This window comes from Phaethon aethereus (assembly GCF_964289735.1).
Source record: "Phaethon aethereus genome assembly, chromosome: Z".
NCBI lineage: Eukaryota > Metazoa > Chordata > Aves > Phaethontiformes > Phaethontidae > Phaethon > Phaethon aethereus.
Genome location: NC_138577.1, coordinates 88,208,696 through 88,221,059, shown reverse-complemented (window position 1 = coordinate 88,221,059; position 12,364 = coordinate 88,208,696). Strand labels below are relative to the sequence as shown.

The 12,364-nt window shown below is 40.4% G+C and overlaps 1 protein-coding gene across 1 annotated transcript in view; it reads left to right on the top strand.

Annotated features, from left to right (window-relative positions):
* KIAA0825 overlaps positions 1-9,107 on the top strand; it is a gene marked incomplete at its 3' end in the record, with an annotated part of 225,582 nt that extends 216,475 nt beyond the window's left edge. Inside the window, exon 19 of the mRNA XM_082013187.1 lies at positions 8,993-9,107. Within this exon, the coding sequence (XP_081869313.1) occupies positions 8,993-9,107 (115 nt within the window). The remainder of the gene's footprint in view (positions 1-8,992) is intronic.
* Between the last annotated feature and the right edge of the window lie 3,257 nt (positions 9,108-12,364).

The following is a 12,364-nucleotide window of genomic DNA, read 5'->3' as shown; positions in this document are numbered from 1 at the left end:
TATCATTCTAGTATCTTAAGTTCATAGCTGGGACAGGTTAACCTGTGAGTCAGAGCTCTCTTCTCTTCTCATGACATACTTTCTAAAATGTTTCCTATGTACTGATTTCTTCAGTACATCGAAATACTGTCTCTTCTTTTGGTTTGCTCTTTGGAGACAGGAGCATAACTCTGTTGATCCCGTATAGCTGTGTCTTCCTCTAATTTTTTTCCCTCCTTCTCAGTCTTATGGCATATAGATAATTAAAAACATAAATAATAATTCTGATGGTGTCTTCCTCTATATCCTCTAGAAAATAAATTAATATATTTTATTGATTTGGAAAATTCTGGGAGGGCATCTTTCACAGTGTTTCTATGTATGTAAGAGAGGGGAATCGGGCAACATTGTATTGAAATTTTCAGGTTTGATTTATTTCTGAATATGATGAAGGACACTGATTTTCACGTAGATTGTCCTGAAAGCAATATAACTTTCCACTACAGGGGGATATTGCTTATTTTGGATGAAGAAAGACAAGTGGATTGCTTTGCATTTTGTAGACATAGAGGTGTTGTCCTGATTGGTGTGATTTCGGGGTGAATATCACTCCTAGAACTTCTGCATGCATCGCATTGTTCCTTTGGGTCTTGTTCAACAGTGCTGTAGTTGTGCATTTGATGGCTGCCTGCCCATCTACGTTTTTTTTATGTCCTTCTGGAGATGGATTAAAGAGAAATTTAAAAAACCTGAGAAGATTACTACACAAATGACTGAAACAGAGCAGACATTTTTTGAACAGTTAATATTTAAGGAGTTAAAATGTTAGTCACAGTCTTGAATAAATTATTGTAACCAAATGCAATCTGGTTGAACTACTGGAGACTTCCCTTTTAATTTAATATTACCATTAGAAAAATAAAGCATTGCCCCAAATAGAAGATGAAAGATTTTTCAGCACTTGAGATTATGGACAAACACTGCATTTAGTTGACTGTCTAACATTGATGTAAAATGTATTTCATGGTATATGATTTCCCATGTTACAAAAAATGTATCTACAACTGAAATATGAAGTGAAACTTACAGAGATGTATATTCTTCTATTACTTAAAAATGGCAAACAAGATACCAGCTGCTAAGATTTCTTGAAGTATAATGCGCTAGACATTGAGAAAACAATTGTTTCACTCCCTGCAAGAGCTTAATCCACAGCTGTGTCTCTCATGAACTTCAGGAAGCAAAAAGGTAATTCATTAAAACACTCCATGAGCTGGTAGCAAGATACTATATTTTATTTAACTGCATGATTCCTCTACCCATTGCAGCTCAGTGTGGAGAACGGTACTGACTTTACTGGCAGTATTCTAATACATCTAAATGTATAAGCTTAGTTTGGATTAAAATAAACATTTACATTTAGATGTAAATTTAAATTTATCAATTTATCACGAGAAATCTCACAAACTATACAAAAATACCAAATTCCCCGGATTTTCCCTGTCAGTATAACATGCCAGTATTCAGTAAAGGTCCTGCAGAAGTATGAGAATAGGATGCGTGATGGTGGCTTCTAACAAGTGTGGTGGTTGCAACAGCCAAAAACAAAACACCACTTTGTCACTTTCCTCTTTCTCTGTCAACAGCTGGCAAAAAAATGGTCAGTCTCATCTTCATCAACCCGCTAATAATATTTATCATAATTCTATTCTACAAGGAGCAAGTGTAAGGACAGGTATGAAGACCACTTTTGGAGAAAATGCGATTGTTTCAAGTCTGCTCAAGTTTAAAAGACTGTAGAAAGTACTTGCACATGAAAAATACTCTTTAAACAGAAAGGGACGCCAGGACCAACTGAACTGGGAGGGCTCCAGAGCTGCAAGCACAGGATGTAAGAGAATATGCCACTGGCAGCACATATTAGGCTTAACCCCCTTGCAGAAAATCTGCACCTATTAAATAGTGGGATTAATTTCATCTCAGTTTCACAAAATTGCATCAATTACTTGTTTATGCACAAATGATTTCTTTCTTTTGCCTCCTTCAGCTTACAGTGTTATTTATAAATAAAAGCATTTAGACAGAAGTTTGAAAAGTACAGCAAAACAGTTTATTGCAGAAATTGAAAGTGAATACGTGCAAAATATTTTCATGTAACTTTCCAGAAATTACGCTTAAATCACAAATAGAAGATGTAAAGATAAAATCATGTAAAGATAAAAGTGAATGTAAGTTAAGTTTAAGCACCTTTTTTGTATTCTTTTCTGACTCTTGCCTTTTTACATAACACTTGGCAAAAAAGACCTTCTCTGCTTGTGCCCACTGTTTTTATCAAAATTCCTCTTGAAAATAGTGTGTCTGTAAAGCTTTCCACTGGTAATTCACCACATCATTAAAAATAGATAATCTTAAGAGCTTGCAGTGCTTGAAGTCTGAGTATTTACCCGTGTTAGGATGTTTGAATGGCACTATCTGTGTCTGATTTAGATTAGATGTGAACTATGTCATCTTCTTAGCTTGGAATCAAATACATTGCTATTTTTTGATACATAGCAACTATTAAGCTATTAATAGCTATTAAGCTATTATTCAATATGGAAGTGCATATTTTCAGCTATCTAATCTACAGCTGTACAGTTAATGTTTCGTCATTTGCCAACACTTCCCTACAAGGGGAGCTGAGATATTAGCTTTTCCATAGCAAAGAGCAATGGTGTCATTCGTTTCTTTTTTTTCTTCCTTCCATAGAGTTATGTATGATGTAACATTATTCAAGACATTAAGAAATGCAACAGAAATCAAAATACTACATGATCACTATTAGCAATACATAAAATACCACCATAAAATTATATTAGGGTTACCTTTTCTGTAAACTGTTCACTTTTTAGACATTGTTTTGTATTAGCTTTAGAAAGGGCCATGGTTAGTCTCTCAAATAATACAAATAAGGAGATTTCCCAAAGTTCAAAATACATCTGAGTTGAAAAGTGTTCTTACATTTTATTTCAATTTTTTTCATGTTTATTCTTGCTTGCAATTTTTCACATAATTTTTTCCCTCTAATCTTTACACACTTGTAATAAACAAGCTTAGTAACTAATCAGAGAGTATCTATTAAATTAAGCTTCTTAATGAAACTTCTCAAAATGTGGCAATCTGCTACAGGTAAAATCTCTGTCACTTTTGGTAGTGTCTATATGCATACTATTGCATGTGTTCTGTTTCTGATTTCATATACTGCTGTGTTAGTATTAACTGCATAGAGAATCATGGACTCACAGACCAGTTTGGGCTGAAGGGACCTCTCCAGGCCACCCAGTCCAACCCCCGGCCATGAGCAGGGACATCCCCAACCAGAGCAGGGTGCTCAGAGCCCCGTCCAGCCTGACCTGGGGGGTTCCCAGGGACGGGGCATCCACCGCCTCTCTGGGCAACCTGGGCCAGGGCTTCCCCACCCTCCTCGTGAAAAATGTCTTCCTTAGATCTCGTCTAAACCCGCCCCCTTCTAGTTTAAACCCAGCGGCCCTTGTGCTGTCGCTCCCGGCCCCACTAACAAGCCCGTCCCCACCTTTCCTACAGGCCCTCTCAGCCCTGGCAGCTGCAGGAAGGTCTCCCCGGAGCCTTCTCTGCTCCAGGCTGAGCCCCCCCAGCTCTCCCGGCCTGTCCTCCCGGCAGAGCTGTTCCAGCCCTCGGAGCGTTGCTGGGGCCTCCTCTGGCCCCGCTCCAGCAGCTCCGTGTCTCTCCTGTGCCGAGGGCTCCGGAGCTGGACGCGGCCCTGCAGGGGGGTCTCCCCGGAGCGGGGCAGAGGGGCAGAACCCCCTCCCTCGCCCCGCTGGCCACGCGGCTTTGGGGGCAGCCCGGGACATGGGTGGCTTCTGGGCTGCCAGCGCACGTTGCCGGCTCCTGTCCAGCTTTTCACCCACTGGGACCCCCAAGTTCTTCTCCACGGGGCTGCTCTCCATCCCTCATCCCCAGCCTGTGCTGATACTGGGGGCTGCCCCAACCCAGGGGCAGGTCCCTCCGCATGGCCTTGGTGAACCTCAGGAGGTTCACATGGGCCCCTTCCTTCAGCTTGTCCAGGTCCCTCTGGATGGCATCCCATTCCTCAGGCGTGTCAACTGCACCACTCAGCTTGGTGTCATCTGCAAACTTGCTGAGGGTGCCCTCCATCCCACTGTCTATGTCACTGATGAAGATGTTAAAGAGTACTGGTCCCAGTATGGACCCCCAAAGGACACCACTCATCACCGATCTCTGGTTGTGACCATCCAACCAATTCCTCATCCACCCACCAGTCCACCCATCAAATCCTTATGTCTCCAATTTAGAGAGAAGGGTGTTGTGGGGGACCGTGTCAGAGGCCTTGCAGAAGGCCAGATAGATGATATCAGTAGCTCTTCCCTTGTCCACTGATGTGGTCACGCCGTCATAGAAGCCACTAGGTTGGTCAGGCAGGACTTGCCCTTGGTGAAGCCGTGCTGGCTGTCTCAAATCACCTCCCTGCCCTCCATGTGCCTTAGCAGAGCTTCTAGGAGGATCTGCTCCAGGATCTTCCCAGGCACAGAGGTGAGGCTGACGGGTCAGTAGTTCCCACGGTCCTCCTTGCTACCCTTTTTAAAAATGGGTATATATACTTCCTTTTGATCTGTAACAAGCACCTAAATGTAATAAATATTCCCTATTATGTTTTTTTAAATGTGCCTTCATAAGAATTTATCTACAATTTTCAAAATATATGCGATATTGCAACAGAAAATCAAAGCAGCCCATATATCACCATGTATTAAATCCAGCCAAGCTAAAATGTCCAGCATGCTTCTTAACATATGCACAGAAGATTGTTCTCTGCATCTTTGCAAACACATTTACTGTTTCTTTACCTTTTACAATTCCGTTTAGCGGAGAGACAAAAGCATCACAAAACATAGTCCCATATACCCATTTATATAAATGTATTGATGCTAACTATAAGCAACAATAGCACATGTATAGATTGCTAAGGAAGCCTGAGCTGGAATCTTCCTGGGCCACTGAACACTTCTCCCCTTGCACTTTGCTAGCTTCTAGATGTGGAAGCCAAGACTTCTTCCTCTCTTGCCTCTTATTTATAAGAAGAAACAGAATCCCTCCCAGTGCTAGTTATCCTCTTTGACCTCATGATCTAAGGTCTAGGCTGACCAGCAGAAAACTTCAGTCATTCCTGTATTTATCTGTGCTGATGTTTTTCTGTATCTATCTATCTGAAAAATATACTGCTAGGGTTTTTTTCCCTCAATTAGCCACATGCAACACAGAAAGAAACAGCATACAGAGAAAAGTTTTTTGGCAATTATTTATTTGATATTTCAGCATATTTTTAAAAACATATTTCAAATGTTTAATTCTGTAAGTACAGAAGTAGTATTGGCCTGAAACCTTGCAACACTACCCTGAAGATTAAAAAGGTGAATAAAATACAAGGTATTTATTCTAAATATATGCTTTCTTTTAAACATGAAGAATATATTGAAAGTAAGTTGGGCATTGTGGATGCTTGGACTCATTATGTCATATGAAATTATATGCAATTATGGTTATATGAAATCTAAGCAAAATGTAGATGGTGATATGATGGATTGGTTCAAATAATTCCAGCACCCCTTTTAAATGCTGATTTTATTTAATCTTCCAAGTCATAGCCAGGCTAAAATAAAATATATGCCACCCATGGAAAACTTGGAAATTTTCTCTAAGAGCTATATTACTAATAATTTGAAACAACAGAGGTGTGCAGGTTGGCTGTTCAACTGATGAAGCTTGGATTTTGGAAGTAATTCATGATGGTAATTTCATTCACATTCACATTACTTGAACTGGCTAGTTGGATTTGTACCAATTGCTATTGCCAAAACAATTGTCACACATTTTAGATATGCTAGGAAAAACATGTTGCATTTCTGACAATTTTTTGAATAGTAAATGTTGACTCTTTTTTCACTTGAACACAAACATCTGATTTCTCATCCCATATAGAACAGCAAATGTATTTTTTGGCCGTCTTACTTACTGTCCAGTAGTCTCTTAAAAAGCAATATTGTACTCAGACTTTAAGCATAAGAGTGGAAAAATTTCTAAATTAGTTAAGGGACCAGGTGTTTGTCGAGCTCATTTCATAGATATTTAATTCATGGATACTGTTAAGCGAATGCATAGAAGACATTCTTATCCTCATTGGACCTGCTTAAATGCTTTAAAAATAGACTACTTTTTGATAAAATGATAATGTAATGTATTAGTAATAACTTGTTATAAAGTGAACACTAAAGAATGTCCAAACTGGATGACATTGAAGATTTCTACCAACGCTAATGTTTAAGATTCAATGAAATGTGCTGACAAGTGTGAAGTCACTATCTTTAAAAGGAATCTGCTGATTTATTGTTATGCTTCCATTAGCCAAGACTGCTAGATTTCTGTGTTATACCTCCAGCAAGAACTGTTTTGAATGTATTCCATTTAGCATTTTCAGTTGTCGTCCATCTAAGCAAACAGCTCCTCTACTTAAAAATATGCAACAAATCAAATTAATTAAAATGAATCAATTCATCTGGTAAAGTGGTGTTTTGGAATGACTTTGAGGACCATAAATTCAAATTAAGGCTTGTACAACTTCTTCCTAGGCCTGAAGAGGCTCCTTGGTACATTAGCAAAAGGAAAAAGGGAAACAGTCACCCTATTTAACAGCATCCACCTGGGATGCCTGCAAAAGTAACTGGGCTGAGGGCTCATATAGCCAGATTTTGTAAACGAATCATAAACCAGAGAAGGAAGCAGACAGATGTAACAGCAATTAATTGTGCCTAATGCTAATATTCAGATAAGGTTAGGTATGATGATAGTCACCTGTGAGTGGAGCAATCAGAAGTTAATTAAACTTTGATCATGGGCATACAGTGTTTATAATTTCATTCATAGTATGCTTTGCTTGTTCTGATACCTCTTCCCTCCACGCAGTAATATGTGTTGTCAGATTCAGGTTTTAAGGTAAAGGTATGATGGATATATGCTAATTTATACATGTTCATTGAATATATTTTCCCTAACTGTATTTTAACAATCAGATGGTACTACAGAGTATTTGCTCTTTTTCTGGTTTTAGTCAGCTTTTAAGTACAGTTACAAGAAGTGCACACCATGCTCTATTATCAATAACGGTTGTCCTCTTTTTGCAGATATGATGAATGCAATATACTCTCCCCAACATTCTGTACTATATTTGATTTATTCACCAATCTAACCTTGTATTAGTTTAGGCTTCTGGGTTTTGCAGTCTGAATGAGGACCTAACAAGTGTGGGCCAGGATTAAAGTACTGCTCCTGACATTAGTTTCCTAAAAGCGGTCTTTGTTCTGCTGCTCTTCTACATGTCTCCTACTTTACAGGATCATCCTATGTCTCACTTATAATCTACTGGATTTAATACTTGAAAATATGATTTCCGTACTCAGTGTTCATGCTTTCCCTTTTGTCTTCAGCTGGTCTGAACTGGGAGCCTACACCTTATTATCTACTTAGAACAGAGATTAATATTAAAGGGATACCAAACTCTTCAACATCCACAAAATTTGTAAAAGAGAGCGAGCCACATTACTGAGCATTACGTCGGCATAACGAGCGTGACACAGAGTTTAGCTGACTGCGCATCGGCACTGTTTCTGCACTTACGGTCCTGCCTTTCTGCAAGGGAGCACTGCGTGCCGTACCGCTACACGCGCGCTCCGCGCCGCAGCGCGGGGAGCGGCCCCACCTGCAGTCTGCGGCGGAGAGCAGCGGGGGCGGCCCGGGGTGGCCGCGGGGCGTGGGAGCGGGCGGGGAGGGGATCCGAGGCGCGCTACGCTCCTACCGAAAGAGGTACCGGCAGCATCTGGGGCGTTCGGGTGCTTCGGAAGCGGTCGGCACTGAAGCACCCCGGCTGCCGGGGCTGGGATGGATGTTCGAAGGAAGGTGTCTGCAGGGTTGTGTCTCTCTCAGACTCCCACTCCTCTCTGCGGCTGCAATTGCTCCGCACCCCTCGACCGATGCCCCGGCAGCTTCCGAGCAGCGGCCCCCCCCGGCCAGCTCCCCCAGTTCATGTACTGGGCACGCCGCCGGACGGTCTGGAACACCCCCCGGGCCAGCCGGGCTCAGCTGTGCCGGCCGTGCCCCCCCAGCTCCCCGTGCGCCCCAGCCCCTCGCTGCCAGCCCAGCACGAGGAGCTGGACCGTCCCCAGCGACTGCTCAGCGACAGCCCAAAACACCAGTGTGTTCTCAAACCCAGAACACAGCACTATACCAGCTATCAGGAAGAAAAGGAACTCTATCCCAGCCTGAAACCAGGACACTACTAAAAAAAAGCAAAATTGTCTTCATATTCTTTTTACTTTTTCAGCTTTAATGGCATTAGGACTTTATCCTATACTAGACTTGAATATTCATATGGAGAAAGGGAAGAATGGGATATGTTGTTTATTTCTTGGCATGACAGCTGTACCTGATGGTTAAAGAAACAAAGAGCCAGTTAGTTTTGTGGTATTTTGCAATATAGTATTGTCACTGCAAGACAGCAATGACCATTCACATTAAATATTTGGGTTGGACATCACATGGTATTTAAGTTTTCCGTGCAAACTTCTAGAGTGTTGAGAGCATCTGCTTAACTTCCAAAACCCTCATTAGCTCTTCCACTTTTTCTCTACTAACTCTTACAAGGCTTCCACCTCTATCAATGGTGTGATATAAAACAGAAACAGAAAGTACTATCACAATAAATACAAGTAAGGCCTTTGTGGTAGTTTTGACAGTTTCTGTCAATTCCCTCATGGTCACACCAGTTGTGTGGGGCAAGATTTTTTGGGGTTGTATTTTGTATGATTCAGTAATCTCAACTGGTGTACACCACTGTTGAGGTGGGCAATGAATTAATAGTAACAAGTTTTGTACTGACTGGTTTAAAACACATTAAAAAATTAATAAAAAGTTCTTTTTCTTTCAGGTGGGAGATGAAAGAAGGTGCAGATCTTGAAGATGAGGAGAAAGTTATGGTGGAACACTTAAAAAATGTTTATTTGACACAAAGCACTCCTACCTCAGAGGATAAAGAAGAATAATTACCTTGACAGATTTCGGGTAGCACCTGTTTCTGAATTCAACGTGATTAACTTAATAGCTTAGTTATAACTGACAGGACTAGAAAGCTCAGGAATATATATCTTGAGTAGGAGTTTCAAACTAAAGAATGTTCCCCTGTTATTGTCTAGTCACCCCATCCAGGCAGCAATTGTTCACACATGCATAAGGAGAGCAACAATATGTGAAAATGTCAATGTCACAAAACAAGGAGGGTGTATCTCGATATTGCAGAGGCATAAACCTGAATGGCAAAGCAAGAACTTTTTTTAAAGTATAAAACTCAGTCTGAAAATAATGCAACTTTGGACACGTGCTAAGCAACACCCATGCTATGCTTCCGTCAATGATTTTGGAGCCATAGGCAGCCTGCCCCTGGTTAGTGTTGCTCAAGGACCTTTCCTCTCCCTTGGTGCTTGTGTTCTAGTTAGTCCCAGCATTAAATCACTCAAAGTGTATGAAAATGACTGGTATAGGCCATAGGTCTGCAAGTTGCTCCAGGACGAGTATTCTTGGCCATTATTCCCAAGCAAAACTGCATCACCTTTATTGCCCTCTCAAATACTAACTTAACATCATGTGTATGTTACGGCTTAAAAGATGCATTATAGAGAAACTTGTTAGCAGCTTTTAAAGTTTTGAGAAGCATCTTTTTATTTAAAAGAATTATTCACAGGCAGTGCTCAAAGGACTACCTTAACAGTGAATTGAGAAGAGAAAATGATAAAGAATATAGTATTTCTTTCTGATAAATATAGTAAAATTTCATTTTCAAAGTAAGCCCTGCCTGATATTCAGATTTTCCAAATACTAAATGTTTTTCTTTTTAGTAAAAGTTCTTCCTCAAAGACTAAAAATAGCTGAGTTAGGTGGCTATTGTGACAATGTTTTTTGTACAGAAGGTGTGGTTAATTTTTGCTTAGCTCTACAGAAATAATCCGTCATTTTTCTATTTGTTTCTTGCATTGAAAGTCCAAGGGAACTACATCCTCTGCCCAATCAAGGATGCCGGCAAGATCTTACTAAGGCTGCAATCTGAACTGCAGCTATTCCTGTTCACACCACGTCTTCCCAGAGATGCTATTATGGACATTACTCAGACCACTTCAATAGGAGGAAGGCACGTTTTTTTTCCTGAAGACTTCAGCAGCATCATGGGTAACCGTATCACTAATGCTGCTGTAGGCTCTAATCTGAAATGCAGTTTTCCCCCCTCTCAATTGCTCTTTTTTTTATCATGCATCTAAAATATTAGACCATTTAAAATGAAAATAGGGACCACTGCATCTTACAAGTCTCCAAAGATCTTGTTACAACACTGCATCAACAAAAGGGCTGTGAGGCACTAGTGCTTCAAAAATGCTAAAAATATTATTTAAAGAATAAAACAGACTTTTTCCTCTGCTGCTGATATAGTCATTTCAGAGGATAAAGAAGTAAAAACGATTTTTCTTCGCTTTGTGTTTCACCTTCAAAGATTAGTTGTGGTCTTAAGGCTTAAAACATGGCCACAGGGATCGTCTGTGATGGCAGGTACAGTACTCTGACAAATGAGGTACACATGCTCCAAGCCATACTAATAATGTGTTAGTGCATGTGGAAGCGGGAGTTCAGAATATTCTTTCTTATTTTATCAAAATCTATTGTACATAATTAACTTTCTGTATAGTCACATAAAGTGAATTTGTGTCTATGTGGTGAAACTGACTGAAGTACTTTTCATGAAAAAGCTCCCTTTCTGGGAAACACTTATTCTGAATAGGATAAACTTTGCAAGTGAAATAAGATAACCCAGAATAAAAACCCTCACTTACTCTGAAATGGGAATGTCCATATGGGGAGTTATTCCAAACTGGTTATTATCCTTTAAATTCACAACACACCTGGTTCTGGAATAATCTGTAAAGAGTCATGTTTTAAAAAAAAAAAATCTTTATGCTCCTTCCTCCCTTCTCTCCCTGCCAAATTAATTCAGCAGTAACCCACGGCTAGGACAATTTCTTAGCAAGAGTGTATTTATAATCTTTACCAATGTAGGGCTGACAGGACAGAATAACTAGGCTGAATAAAAGCTGAACCTTGGCACAATATTTTATTTGGATGTTTTTCTTATCCAAACCTCTCTCTATATATACGTCTTTCAGAGTATCTGAACGCAAGCTAACGTGTGTTTGAAATTGAACTTGTCCCTCAGTCCTTACTGAGAAATAGCAGGGCTCAGTTTATTGGCAATGTAGTGATTCTATTAACTGACCTTCAGGGTATAAAAGAAACATCATCGTGGCAACATCACTTATGTAGAATAGATACTTCTGCAACATCCACATTTTTCAGTAAAATTACAGTAATAATAAGAGTTGTATAACTAAGATTGCTAAATAACATACCATTAATTTATCAAGACTGCTTACTTTAAATTTAAACCAGTAATTGAAGAAAAACAACACTTGAAAGAGCTGATCATTTTTACATTGTAAGATGTGTAAATTTAGCAGTACTTGTATAAGAGATTACTGCTTTCTTTGGCTTTTCTTAATAAAACAATAGTTCTTTAAAAAGTTCTGCTGATTCTAAAATTGACTTAAGATTTATTTCATTTTTGAAAGTGATGGGTTCATACAGCTGCAATGTTTGGCTTTTGCATTTTATGTCCTGGCCCTTTGTCACTGCTTGTTGATCCAAGAACGTCTCACGTTGATGCTTAGGCTCAGCAAATGAAGGCAACAGGAGCCAGGTTTGCTGGCTGCAGCGTGGGCTCTGTGTTGCATGACCACTGCACTGAACTCCTCCTGGAAAGGTAGTCAAAAATAAAGGATTAAAATCTGTTGTGTACCACAGACCTTTCTGAATGGGAAAAAGCTGTCCTCGTTGGCTCAGCTGAGGTAGCTTATAACGCTGTCGTGGTTTAGCCCCAGCCGGCAACTAAGCACCACGCAGCCGCTCGCTCACTCTCCCTCCCACAGCGGGACGGGGGAGAGAATTAGGAAAAACCTCGTGGGTTGAGATAAACACGGTTTAATAGGACAGAAAGAAAGAAGGGAACAACAATGATAATACCAACAAAGGAATGCACAAGAACAAGTGATGCCCAATACAGCAATTGCTCACCACCCGGCGATTGACAGCCCGTCCCCGAGCAGCGATTTCCGCCCCCCGGCCATCTCCAGTTTATGTACTGGGCATGATGTCGGATGGTAGGGAATATCTCTTTGGCCAGTCTGGGTCAGCTGTCCCGGCT